The sequence below is a fragment of the Enhydra lutris genome, unplaced genomic scaffold, assembly GCF_002288905.1.
Source record: "Enhydra lutris kenyoni isolate GAN:26980312 unplaced genomic scaffold, ASM228890v2 scaffoldscaffold21, whole genome shotgun sequence".
In the NCBI taxonomy this organism is placed as follows: Eukaryota; Metazoa; Chordata; class Mammalia; order Carnivora; family Mustelidae; genus Enhydra; species Enhydra lutris.
In genome coordinates, this window is record NW_019154105.1 from 6,711,823 (window position 1) to 6,726,007 (window position 14,185).

General features: G+C 41.9%; 1 protein-coding gene across 3 annotated transcripts in view; it reads left to right on the top strand.

Moving 5' to 3' along the window:
* LOC111149179 (scavenger receptor class B member 2) overlaps nucleotides 1-14,185 on the top strand; it is a 72,534-nt gene that overhangs the window by 47,064 nt on the left and 11,285 nt on the right. For all 3 annotated transcript variants that reach the window (XM_022506121.1, XM_022506120.1, XM_022506118.1), the window contains 2 exons: nucleotides 346-465; nucleotides 3,495-3,664. In XM_022506121.1, coding sequence (XP_022361829.1) covers nucleotides 346-465; nucleotides 3,495-3,664 — 290 coding nt within the window. The remainder of the gene's footprint in view (nucleotides 1-345; nucleotides 466-3,494; nucleotides 3,665-14,185) is intronic.

Sequence of the window (14,185 nt, forward strand, 5' to 3'; positions counted from 1 at the left end):
ATCTCAAACCCTGCTGTGAGTGGACTAGCTCTGAACAAGGCTATCGTGAATGCTAAACTGAATCACTATTTTAAGAAAATGAGTATTTCTAAACCGCTACATAGGATATTCTTTTTTGCAGGAAGGAAAGAGGGATTTTTAGACGTTGCCTCTATCAGAATTGATTCGGGGATCAGGTGCCTACCCTCCTGATCCAATCCCTAACCAGAGTCCCCCTTGTGTCTGCATATAAATAAGCTTCTGTGGGTAGTTGGCTCCCAATTAAGGCTTGAAAAGTCCCGACCATCTGTAAAGATCTAAAATAGAATGTGATAGTCTCCTCTTCCTTGTGCTCTTCAATCACAGGTCCCTTGACTGGTGGACAACAGACAGATGTAATATGATCAATGGAACGGATGGAGATTCTTTTCACCCCTTGATAGACAAAGAGGAAATTCTTTATGTCTTCCCATCTGAATTTTGCAGGTAAGAACTTTCCAGATAAGTTATTTGACTGTAGGACCACCAAAAGGGTGAGGAATATAGGCAGCTACCCTCTGTAGGCCTGGACACTTCTGCTTAATCAGTGACAAGTGCTGGGGCGCCTGGGTGGCTCAGTGGGTTAAGCCTCTGCCTTCGGCTCAGGTCATGATCTCAGGGTCCTGGGATCGAGCCCTGCGTTGGGCTCCCCGCTCAGCGGGAAGCCTGTTTCTCCCTCTCCCTCTGCTGCTCCCCCTCATGTCTCTCTCTCTCTCTCTGTGTCAAATAAACAAAATCTTAAAAAAAAAATTCCTGACAAATGCTGGCGGCGTGTTGAGAGATGGTTGGCGTTGCGGTTCACGGTACAGGCTCCAGAGCCCGGCTGCGCCGGTGGATTTGAACGCCAGCTCCAACTCCTACAGCTGTGTGACCTTGGGAAGGTCGTCCAGCCACCCTGTGCCTCACTTTCCTCACTTGTAAAACAAAGATAAAAGCAGCTGCGTGCTCGGGAGTTGTCCTCGGCACAGATGCGTCACTGTCAGTGAAGCGCTTCTCCCGGGGCCCGCCGGACCGTGTCCGTGTCCAGAGGCGGCTCTTAGGGACTACGACAGGCGCTGTCCAGCGTGATACCGGTCAGCGGTCAACTACGCAGGAGATCACTCAAACCGTTGTGTCTAGTTCAAGTTTGCAGGCATTTGCTGAGCTGTCACTACCCTTAGATAGTACCCGCTCCCACTTGCCCTGTAAGGTCTCCCTCTCTCCCCCCTGCTCCTTCATGATTCTGGCTCCTCTCTGGGAGGAAGGCATCCTGCTCTCCATCCGGATTCCTGTCCCCCATCAGCCCCTGCCCTTTCTGCCCCCGTCACCCCAAACTGCCTGAACGAACGGCTGACTTGCCCCGCCTCCGCATCCTCCCCACTTACCCCGAAAGCCCGTTCATGGGGCTCCTCAAAATCCCAAGGGGTTTAGTCTCATTTGACACTGTTGGTCCAGTGCTCTGAAGAATGGCTGTTCTGGGGTTCCGTGGCTCACATGATTGCAGGCCTGGCTGGCCAGTCCTGCTGGGGACAGCGGTGGCATCATAAATCTCCCCCCTCCTGTGTCCACTGTGATGTCTCCCCAGAAAGAGTTCTGGCATCGGCCCCCACCGCTCCGTCCCTGCTGCCCATACCTCATTCCCGGCCTTTCCGGCTGCCCCACAGGACACCACAGTCCGCCTCTGGCTGCCTGCCCTTGATCATACGTGTCTGTGGAAGGACAGAAGGGTCAGAAATGCCGTGGAACGCAGTGAGTGCAATGAGGCAACCTAGAAGTGCCATAGGAGGCTTTTTTTTTTTTTTTTAGCTTTTATTCATTTATTTGACAGAGACCACAAGCAGGCAGAGAGGAAGGGAAGCAGGCTCCCCGTGGAGCAGAGAGCCCGATGCAGGGCTCGATCCCAGGACCCTGAGATCATGACCTGAGCTGAAGGTAGAGGCTTAACCACTGAGCCACTCAGGCGCCCCCGTAGGAGGCTTTTTAAAAGACTTGGTGCAGAGGAAACATGTTCTTATCTGACACGACCACTTTTTTTTTTTTTAAGATTTTTAAAAATTTATTTATGATAGAGCGAGCGAGAGCAGGAACACAAGCAGGGGGAGCTGGAGAGAGAGAAGCAGGCTCCCCACTGAGCAGAGAGCCTAATGCGGGGCTCGATCCCAGGACCCTGAGACCATGACCTGAGCTGAAGGCAGACACTGAACAACTGAGCTACCCAGGCACCCCCAACACGACCACTTTTGATGGGCCATTTGACAATGTTAGTAAAGCTGAGGACACGCAGACGCCATGGTGCCCCACTGCTCTGCGTCATCTCCCTGGCCGGGACAGGGCCTGTGCAGACCTGTAAGGAGACGTGCACGGGTAAGTTCATCACAGTGTGGTTTTAGGAGTGGAAAATCGGAAGCAATCTAAGGCACTCTAAAAAGGAGAACATAAATTGTGGTGTAGCCGTATGATGGGATACCAGAAAGATTTAAAATACAATATATCTTATATTTAAAATATAAATCTTAATAATATAATATTGAATGAAGAAGCAAATTACAGGAAGAGAATGCGGCGTGCTGTTCATATAACACTTCAGTAGAGCAGACCGTGCCGCACATTATTTATGAATGTGCACGTTTGTGAAAGGATTAAGACCTGCAAAGGGGAGGATAGACCCCAGGTTCAGGATAGCAGTTACCGCTGAGGACGCAGGGAGGCATTGGAACCAGGAGTGTTACACTGGAATTGGGAGTGTTATAGTGGAGTCGGGACTGTTACGCTGGAGTGGGGACTGTTACCCTGGAGTCGGGACTGTTACCCTGGAGTGGGGACTGTTACCCTGGAGTGGGGACTGTTACGCTGGAGTCGGGACTGTTACGCTGGAGTCGGGACTGTTACGCTGGAGTCGGGACTGTTACGCTGGAGTCGGGACTGTTACGCTGGAGTCGGGACTGTTACGCTGGAGTCGGGACTGTTACCCTGGAGTCGGGACTGTTACGCTGGAGTCGGGACTGTTACCCTGGAGTCGGGACTGTTACCCTGGAGTCGGGACTGTTACCCTGGAGTCGCTGTTACACAGGGGCGCCTGCATGGCTTGGTCGGTTCAGCACCTGCCTTCGGTCTGGCCATGGTCCCAGGGCCCTTTGCTACCTTTTCATCTTTCGCTTTGTCCCTGCCTCCCGCTTGCTCTGCTTCGTCCACACTGACTCGTGTCCGTGCTGGTCTGGACGACGCTTCGATTTCTTTCTGTGTGAGACTCCGTCCTGAATGTCCTCTTCATTTTCTACCGCTCCTTCTCCCCCCCCTTGGCCTGGTGTGGCTGTTACTACAGTTGCTGCCTCTTAAACTTCTTTCCTGATAATTCCTCTTCTATACCAAGTGGCTTGAGTTCCTTTCAAGCTTTCTTTTGCATCTTCACTGCCCGCCTGTACCCCGTGGACTTGAGCCACGTTGTGCCTGAGAACAGTTGTTAACTCGCTGGCTCTTTCCTCCTTCCCTCCTACCAGATCAGTGTACATAACTTTCAGTGACTTCGAGAGTGTGCGGGGACTGCCTGCCTTCCGCTATAAGGTGCCTGGAGAGATACTAGCCAACAGCTCGGACAATGCCGGCTTCTGTGTGCCCAAAGGAAACTGCCTGGGCTCGGGAGTTCTGAACATCAGCATCTGCAAGAACGGTAAGGGCCCGGGGGAGGGATGTGATCCTGTGCGCCTCGGACGCAGGATTGGTGCTCCTCAGCAAAGAATGTGGTCAGCCCACATGAAAGAGTGATTCCGACCTTTCCAGAATAATATTTCATAATATGGCTGTAGAATGGTAAACAACTGGCTTTTCTGCATTGCTTGTTTTTAAATATATATATATAAGGTATAATTGATATATAACATTGCATTAGTTTCTGGTATACAATCTAACCATGCATGATTTGTACATATTGTAAAATGATCACTGCGATGAGTACGGTTAACATCCAACACTACACATAGTTACAAAGACAAATGTTTTTCTTGTGACAAAGACTCGTGAGACCTATCCTCTTAGCAAGCTGTAAACATGCAGTACAATTAACTGTAGTCACTATGTCGTGTACTACATCCCCGAGACCTTTATTTTGTAACTGGGAATTTGCATCTGTTGACCCCCTTTCCCCCAACCCCACCGTCTCTGACAACCTCTGATCTGTTTTCTGTTTCTATGAGCTTGGTTTGTTGTTGCTGCTGTTTTTAAATTCCACATGGAAGTGAGATCGTAGATACTTGTCCTTGTCTGATTCATTTCACTTAGCATCATGCCCCCAAGTTCCATCCACGTTGTTCCACATGACAAGATTTCATTCCTTTTGTGGCTGAATAGTATTCCACTGTGTGTGTGTGTGTGTGTGTGTGTGTACACCACAACGTATTTATTCATTCACCCATTGATGGACAGTTAGTTTATTTCCATATCTTGGCTATTGAAAATAATTCTGCAATGAACATAGGGTGCATATATCTTTTCAAATTCGTTTTTATTTTCTTTGGGTAAATACCCAGAAATGGAATTGCTGGATTGTATGGTAGTTCTGTTTTTAATTCTTTTAAGATTTTATTTTTATTTATTTATTAGACAGAGAGAGGGAGCGTGTACATGCAAGTAGGAGGGCAGGGGGGAAGGAGAGGGAGAATCTCAAGCACACTCTGCGCTGAGCGTGGTACCTCACACGGAGCTTGATCTCATGATCCTGAGATCATGACCTTAGCCGAAATCGAGAGTCTGACTCTTAACCAACTAAGCCACCCAGGTGCCCCTATTTTTAATTTTTTGAGGACCCTTATATCATTTTCTATATATATTTTCTATATATTGTGGCCACACCAATTTACATTGCCACCAGCCGTGCACAAGGATCCCCTTTTCTCCGCATCCTCACCAACATCAGTGGTTTCTTGTGTTGTTGATTTTAGCCATTCTGACAGCTGAGAGGGGATACCTCATTGTGGTTTTGGTTTGCATTTCCCTGATGATTAATGATGTTGAGCACCTTTTCATGCCATTTGTGTATCTTCTTTGGGAAAAAAGTCTATTCGGATCTTCTGCCCATTTTTAAAATTGGATTGTTTAGATTTTCTTGCTCTTGAATTGCATGAGTTCTTTATATATTTTGGATGGATGTTAACCCTTTACAGGTACACGATTTGCAAGTATTTTCTCCCATTCAGTAGGTTGCCTTTTCATTTTATTGGTGGTTTCCTTTGCTGTGTAAAAGTTTTTTAGCTTGATGTAGTCCCATTTGTTTATTTTTGCTTTTGTTGCCTTTGCTTTTGGAGTCAGATCCAAAAAGCCATCACCAAGTCTTATGTCATGGAGCTTACTGCCTATGTTTCCTTCTAGGAGTTTTATGGTTTTGGTCTCACATTCAAGACCTTAATCCATTTTGAGTGAATTTTTGTGTGTGGTGTAAGATAGTGGTCCAGTGTCATTCTTCTGCATGTGGTTGTCCAGTTTTCCTGACATTTATTGAAGACTCTGTTTTCTCCCCATCGTATGTTCTTGGCTTCTTTGTGATAAATTAATTGGCCACATGTGCATGGGTTGTATTTTTGGGTTCTCTATTCTGTTCTAATGATGTACATTTCTATTTTATGCCAATACGGTACTCTTTTGATTACTATAGCTTTGTAATATAGTTTGAAATCAGAGAGTGTGATATTTCCAGCTTTGTTCTTCTTTGTTAAGATTGCTTTGGCTACTTGGGGGTCTTTTGTGTTTCCACACAGTTTTTAGGATTGTTTATTCTATTTCTGTGAAAAATGCCTTTGGAATTTTGATAACAATTGCATTGAATTTGTAAATTGCTTTGGATAGTATGGGCATTTTAACAATATTAGTTTTTCCAATCCATGAACATGGAATATCTTTTCCATTTATTTGTGTCTTCTTAAATTTCTTTCCTGTTACAATTTTCAGTGTACAGGTCTTTTACCTCCTTGCTTAGATTTATTCCAAGGTATTTAATTCCTTTTGATGTTATTGTGACTGGGATTGTTTTCTCTTTATTTTTTCTGATATTTTATTTATTTGTCAGAGAGGAGGGGAGAGAGAGAGAGGAGAGGGAGAGAGAGAGAGAGAGAGAGAACCTAAGTAGGGGGAGGGGTAGAGGGAGAAGCAGATTCCCAGCTGAGCAGAGAGCCCAATGCGGGGCTCAATCCCAGGACTCTGGGATCGTGATCTGAGCGGAAGGCAGATACTTAACCGACTAAGCCACCCAGGAATCCCTGGGATTATTTTCTTAATTTCTCTTACTGAGAATTCATTATTAGTGTTATAGTAACACAACTGATTTTTATATATTGATTCTTTTTTTAATCTTGCAACTTTACTGAATTTGTTTTTTAGTTCCAGCAGTTTTTTTATAAGAGTCTTTGGGGTTTTCTTTTTCTTTTTTTTTTTTTTTAAGATTTTATTTATTTATTGACAGATCACGAGTAGGCAGAGAGGCAGGCAGAGAGAAGGGGAAGCAGGCTCCCCACTGAGCAGAGAGCCTGATGTGGGGCTCAGTCTCAGGACCCTGAGATCATGACCTGAGCCGAAGGCAAAGGCTTAACCCACTGAGCCACCCACGTGCCATGAGTCTTTGGGGTTTTCTACATATGATATCATGTCATCTGCTATTAGTGACAGTTTTACTTCTTCTTTACCAATTTGGATGCCTTTTATTTCTTTATCTTGCCAGAGTAATTACTCTGGCTAGGACTTCCAATACTACGTTGAATAAAAGTGGCAAAGATAGGTAACCATCCCTTGTTTCTGATTCTAGAGGAATAGCTTTAAGCTTTTCACTGTTGAGTATGATGTTAGCTGTGGGCTTGTTGTATATGACCTTTATTAGGTTGAGAGATGTTCCCTCTATACCTGCTTTATCATGAGTTTTTATCATAATGGATATTGAATTTTGTCATATTCTTTTTTCTGCATCTGTTGAAGTGATCACTGATTTTTATCCTTCACTTTGTTAATGTGGTATACCCTGTTGTTTGCTTTGCAAATATTGCATCATCCTTGCATCCCTGAAGTAAATCCCACTTCATTATGGTGTACAATCCTTGTAAAGTATTGTTGAATTCAGCTTGCTAATATTTTGTTGAGGATTGTTGCATTTATGTTCCTAAGGGATATTGGCCTATAATTTTCTTTTCTTGTGGTGTCCTTGTCTGGTTTTGGTATCAGGGTAATGCAGGCCTTGTAAAAATGAGCTTGGACATGTTCCCTGCCCTTCTAGGTTTTAGAATACTTTGAAGGATTGGTATTAATTCTTCTTTGAGTATTTGGTAGAATTCACCACTGAAGCCATCTGATCCTGGACTTTTGTTTGGTAAGAAGCTTTTGATTACTAACTCAATCTCCTTACTAATAATTGATCAATTCAGATTTTCTGTTTCTTCAAGATTCAGTCTTGGAAGGTTATGTTTCTGGGAATTTATACATTTCGTTTAGGCGGTTTGTTGGCATATAATTGTTCATAGTAGTCTCCCATGATCCTTTGTATTTCTGTGGTATTAGTTGTACCATCACTTCCTTCATTTCTGATGTATTAATTTGAGCTCTCTTTTTTCTTGAGGAGTCTTAGCAAGAGTTTGTCAATTTTATCTTTTCAAAGAACCAGTTCCTTGCTTCATCGATCTTTCCTATTATCTTTTTAGTCTCTATTTCATTTATTTCCATTCTGATCTTTGTTATTCCCTGCTTCTTCTAACTTTGGGCTTCATTTTTTCTTCTTTTTCAAATAACTTAGCTTATTTGACAATTTCATGTTTCTTGAGATGGGTTACTTACCACTGTGAATTTCTGCCTTAGAATTCCTTTTGCTACATTCCATAAATTTTGATATGTTGTATTTTCACTTTCATTCATTTCAAGGCATTCTTTGATTTCTGCTTTGACTTCTTTTTTGACTCATTGGTTGCTCGAGATCATGTTTTATAGTTTCCTCATATGTGTGAATTTTCCAGTTTTCTTACTATAATTGATTTCTAGTTTTATACCATTGTGGATAGAAAAAAATGCTTGATGTGATGTCAGTCTTTTTAAATTTTTAAGACTTGTCCTAACATATAATCTGTCGTGGAAAATGTTTCATGTGCACTTGAGAAGAATGTGTATTCTGGTGCTTTTATATAGAATGTTTTTTATGTATCTAAGTTTATCTGGTCTCATGTGTCATTTAAGGCCAATGTTTCCTTTTTGATTTTCTGTCTGGATGACCTGTCTGTCTGTGTTACAATCTCCTGCCGTTATTGTTTGGCTATCTATTTCTCCTTTTAGGTCTGTTAATATTTATATATTTAGGTGCCCCCTATGTTGGGTGCATAAATATGTACAAATGTTATATCCTGGACGCCTGGGTGGCTCAGTCGTTAAGCATCTGCCTTCAGCTCAGGTCATGATCCCAGGGTCCTGGGATTGAGACTCACATGGGCTCCCTGATCAGCGGAAAGCCTGCTTCTCCTCCCACTCCCCCTGTTTGTGTTCCCTCTCTTGTTATGTCTCTCTCTGTCAAATAAATAAATAAAATCTTTTTTAAAAAATGTTATATCCGGGGCGCCCAGGTGGCTCAGTTGTTGAGCGTCTGCCTTCGGCTTGGGTCATGATCCCAGGGTCCTGGGATTGAGCCCCACATCGGGCTCTCTACTTGGTGCAGAGCCTGCTTCTCCCTCTCTCACTCCCCCTGTTTGTGTTCCCTCTCTCGCTGTGTCTCTGTCAAATAAATTAAAAAAAAAATCTTTAAAAAAAAATTTTAAAAAAATGTTATATCCTTGGGACACCTGGATGGCTCAGTCGGTAAGGCGTCTGCCTTCAGCTCGGGTCATGATCTCAGGGTCCTGGGATCGAGCCCCACATCGGGCTCTTTGCTCTGCAGGGAGCCTGCTTCCTCCTCTCTCTCTCTGCCTGCTGCTCTGCCTACTTGTGATCTCTCTCTTTCAAATAAATAAACAAAATCTTTAAAAAAATGTTATATCCTCTTTTTGGACTGATTCTTTTATCATTATATAATGCTCTCCTTTGTCTCTTTTTACAGTGTTTGTTTTAAAGTCTTTTTTGTCTGATGTAACTAAAGCTACCCCAGCTTTCTTTTGATTTCCAATTACATGGAACATTTTTCCTTCCATGTACTTTCAGTCTCTATGTGTCTTTACGTCTGAAGTGAATCTCTTTAGGCAGCATATGGGTCTTGTATTTTTATCCATTTGACCGCTCTGCATTTGATTGGAGAATTTAGTCCATTTACATTCAAAGTCATTATTGAGGGGCACCTCGGTGGTACAGTCAGTTTAGCATCCAATTCTTGGTTTCGGCTTGGGTCATGACCTCAAGAATGTGAGATTGGTCCCCTTGTCAGGCTCTGGGCACAGTACAGAGTCTCCTTGAGGTTTTGCTCTCCTTCTGCCCCACCTCTGCACACACACGCTCACTGTCTCTAGAATAAGTAAATCTTTAAAAAATAAATAAAGTAATTATTGATAACTATAAACTTATTGCCATTGTGTTCATTGTTTTCTGGCAGTTTTGTAATTCCTCTGCTCCTTTCTTCCTTCTCTTGTGTAATGCTTCTTATTCCTAGAATGTCATGTTGTGTTCTTTCTGGGTGGTAGTTTAGAAGTCTTAATAGTAATAATAGTTCATGTTTACCAAGCACTTATAGTAGTCATTATTCAGCTAGTCATTGTTCTAAATGGTTTATGTATACACATGTAGTTAATATGTGGAAATTAACTGATTTCATGTTCATAACAATGCTAAATGAGAAAGTGGAGAACTTGGTAATGAGAAAGCACATATCTTGTTAAAAATTTATGATGATTTCAGCATTGGGGAGGGTATGTGATATGGTGAGTGCTGTGAAGTGTGTAAGACTGACGAATCACAGACCTGTACCCCTGAAGCAAATAATGCATTATATGTTAATTAAAATAATAAATTAAAAAAATTTTATGATGATTTCAAAACAGAGGGTTTTTTTTTTTTATTAACATATAATGTATTATTTGTTTCAGGGGTACAGGTCTGTGAATCATGAGTCTAACACATTTCACAGCACTCACCATAGCATATACCTTCCCCAATGTCCATAACCCAACCACCCTAACCCTCCTCACCACTCCCCAGCAACCCTCAGTTTGTTTCCTGAGATTAAGAGTCTCTTATGATTTGTCTCCCTCCCCGGTCCCATCCTGTTTGATTTTTCCCTCCCTTCCCCACAAAACCCCCCGCCCTGCCTCTCAAATTCCTCATATCAGAGAGATCATATGGTAATTGTCTTTCTCTGATTGACTTATTTTGCTTAGCATATCTGACTACAAATTTCTCAGTGTCTCTGAATGTCTGAGCTTTTCTGCTCCTTTCCATGAATGAGGCAAAATTATTGCTTGTACAACTGACAAAGCATTTTCTTCATCTTGAGAACTAGCTTTAACAATCGTATGTTGCAAAATTAGTCACAGTGTTCTTACTAGATAGGCATCCAGAGGCCTCTTTTTATAATCATGGAGAGCAAGGCTCAGAGAGGTAAAATGATTTTTATAAAATTTTTGTCTCTGGGGGCGCCTGGGTGGCTCAGTGGGTTAAAGCCTCTGCCTTCGGCTCAGGTCATGATCCCAGGGTCCTGGGATCAAGCCCCGCATCGGGCTCTCTGCTCCGTGGAGAGCCTGCTTCCTCCTCTCTCTCTGCCTGCCTCTCTGCCTACTTGTGATCTCTCTCTGTCAAATAAATAAATAAAATGTTAAAAAAAAAAAAAAACAACAACCTGTGAGATTGTAAATGCCATAAAATTCCTGCCTCAATTTAAAAAAAAAAAATTTTTTTTGTCTCTGAGCAAATCCCTGCTAGAACGTAGGGTCTTCTCCTGTCCATGCTGTGGTACTTCTTAGGCCACAATTCCTCTTTAAAGTTTCTTTTGAGAAATTTTGTAACCCCTCTTTCCTAAATAAAGTAATGTGCTAACTTTTGCCCTCTTATCTAATTTGCTTGAAAAAAAAAAAAAATCTCCTTTTGGGGTAAGTCTCAAGTCAGCAGTATACCTCCCTGTTCCTTCTCTCATGGCACTGGCTCCTAAATCTGGCCTTGCATGGGAAATATCTGAAGAGTCATTAAAAATAGATGTCCCAGAGCCCCAGAACCTGTATTTTTAACATGAGCTCCAGGTGATTCTCATGAAGGTGGTGCGTACTATTTGGAAACCACTGTGCCTGGGGACATGGCAGATAAGACCTGGAGATAAGACCAAAGTAGATGGGAACAAGTGCCTGCTTCTGACCTCTCCTGCTTCCTTACTAGGTGGATGGTCCTGAAATAGTGCCTTGCCCACTCAGTCCATGTGCTTCTGGCTCAAGGCACAAATGTGGACATATTTTTTTCTCATTGTTTTGCTAACATTCTGCTTCCTCAAAAAGTTGATGTCAAGATCAACAAAGATTCTCTCTGGCAAATCACCATCTTGCTACAGTCCTTTTCCCCTTGCCTCTTATGTACTCCCAGATGTGGACCAAAAAGTTGGTCTCTCTGGAATTATCCTCAGGTGTTTTGAATTTCCCTGGAGAACATTTTGGATAGTGGGATGAGAGAGTGTTTTAGAGTCAGGCAGATCTGGATTTGATTCATATTCTGTCTGTTAGCACATTAGCCAAGTTGATGAAGGAGGTAAAAACCTCAGGGGTGCCTGGGTGGCTCAGTCATTAAGTATCTGCCTTCGGCTCAGGTCATGATCCCAAGGTCCTGGGATCGAGCCCCGCATCGGGCTCCCTGCTCAGTGGGGAGTCTGCTTCTCCCTCTCCGTGTCCCACTGCTTGTGTTCCCTCTCTTGCTGTGTTTCTTGGTGTTGAATAAAAAAAATCTTAAAAAACAAAAAGAAAAGAAACGGAGGTAGACCTCAGTTTTCTCATCTGTAATATGGGAGTTGATGATAACTTCCTTGAAATATTGTGTGAAGGTGAGAGATTATGTATATAAAAGACTCAAGACAATATCTGGCCCTTATTAAGTTCGCAATAAATCTTTAAAAATACATTTTAAAGATCACTGTAGATCTCAAATAAGGAAATTATGGCTTTGTGAAACTGTTTAGTGAATAGTTTCTTCCTAAACAAAACACACGGGCATGACAGATGGTATGTGTCTTGAGCATGGCTGGTAGATATATAAGCAAATCTAAATTATTTGGCAATCAGCAAATTTCTCCAGCAATTGCTGGATCCCTCTCTCCTCTTCAATAGCACGATCTAGAATAGGTTTCTTTTAATAACTTGTTTCCCTATTTGTTCCTTTCCTAAAAAAATCTTATTAAAGTATATTTGACAATACAGTGTTCTGTAAGCCTCGCAGCATAGTGATTTGACGATTCCGTATATTAACATTCACCATAATAAGTGCAGTCACATCTGTCACCATAAAACATTATTACAATTATTGACTGTATTCGCTATGCTATGCTATTCATGTCTGTGTGACTTTCTTATTTTATAGCTGGAAGTTTGTACTTCTTAATCCCCTCCATTTATTTCACCCAACTCCCCCAGTCACCTACCTTCTAGCAACCACCACATTGATTTCTGTATTTATAGGTCTGTTTCTGTTGTTCGTTTGTTTTGATTTTAGTTACTACAAGGAACATGGTATTTGTCTTTGTCTGAGGTCTTTCACTTAGCGTAATACCCTCTAGGTCCATCTGTGTTGTCACAAATGGCAAGACCTCACTCTTCTTTTACGCCTCAGTAACATTCTGTCGTGCATAGACGCCACATCTTCTTTATCCATTCATGTGTTGACACTATTGTGAGTAATGCTTCAGTGAACATAGGGCTGTGTGTTTCTTTTCAAATTAGTATTTTCATTCTCTTTGGGCAAATACTCAGTGATAGAATTATCAGGTCATATGGTATTTCTATTTTTTTAATTTTTGGAAGAAACCTACACTATTTTCCACTGTGGTGGTACTAGTTTACCCACCAACAGTACGCAAGGGTTACTTTTTCTCCATGTTCTCATCAACACTTGTTATTCTAATCTTCTCTTTTTGATACTAGCCGGAACAACAGGTGTGAAGTGCTAGCTCCTTGTTATTTCAGTTTGCTTTTCTCTGATGATGTGTGATGTTGAGTATTTTTTCATGTGTCTGTCAGCTAACTGGATGTCTTCTTTGGAGAAATGTCTGTTCAGGTCCTCTGTCCACTTTATAACAAATTATTTGTTTTTTCAGTGTTGAGTTGTATAAGTTCTTTATATATATTGAATATGAACCCCTTATCTTCTCCCATTCAGTAGTTTGCCTTTTTCTTTTGTTGATGGTTTTCTTTGCTGTGCCAAAGGATTTTATTTTGGTGTGGTCCTGATAGTTTACTCTTGCTTTTGTTTCCCTTGCCAGAGGAGACATATCTATAAATATGTTGTTAAGCCCAATGTCCAAGAGATTATTGCCGGGTTTTTTTTTTTTTTTTTTTTTTTTTTCCCTAGGAGTCTTATGGTTTCAGGGCTCATAGTTGGGTCTTTAATCTGTTTTGAGTTTATTTTTGTATATGGTGTAAGAAAGTGGTCCCGTTTCATTTTTTTACATGTAGCTGGCCAGTTTCCCCAACACGATTTTATTGAAGATATTGCCTTTCCCTCGTTGTATGTTCTTGCCTCCTTTGTCATAGATTAACTGACCATACACTTGATTAATAAAGCTTTGTAGCATATCTTGAAATCTGAAACTGTGATGCCTTCAGCTTTGTTCTAATTTCTCAAGATTGCTTTGGCCTATTCGGGGTCTTTGTAGGTTCTTACAAATTTTAGGATTATTTGTACCAGTGCTGTGAAAAATGTTATGGGTATTTTGATGGGTTTGCATTGATTGCAATGTGGATTGTCTTGGCTATTATGGACAGTCTCTATTTGAGTTTTAAAATGAATAGGGAAGAAAATAAAAGAAAAAACAGCAGATCATGTGGGCAAACCCTGAGCTAGTCAAATGCTGGGCAGATAGCATGACCAGGCAAAGTCTTAAAAAATTCTGTATCAACATATTCAGGAGAAGAAAGCCTGTCTTAGGTAAACCAGGAAAAGCAGAAAAACAGAAAAGCAGGCAAAAAAAAAAAAAGTCCTTTTACTGGTAGAGATTTGCTGTTGAAACAAGTGCTTTCAGATGAGATGTCTGTCATTCAGTTAGAATTCTGTCTTCATCACCTGA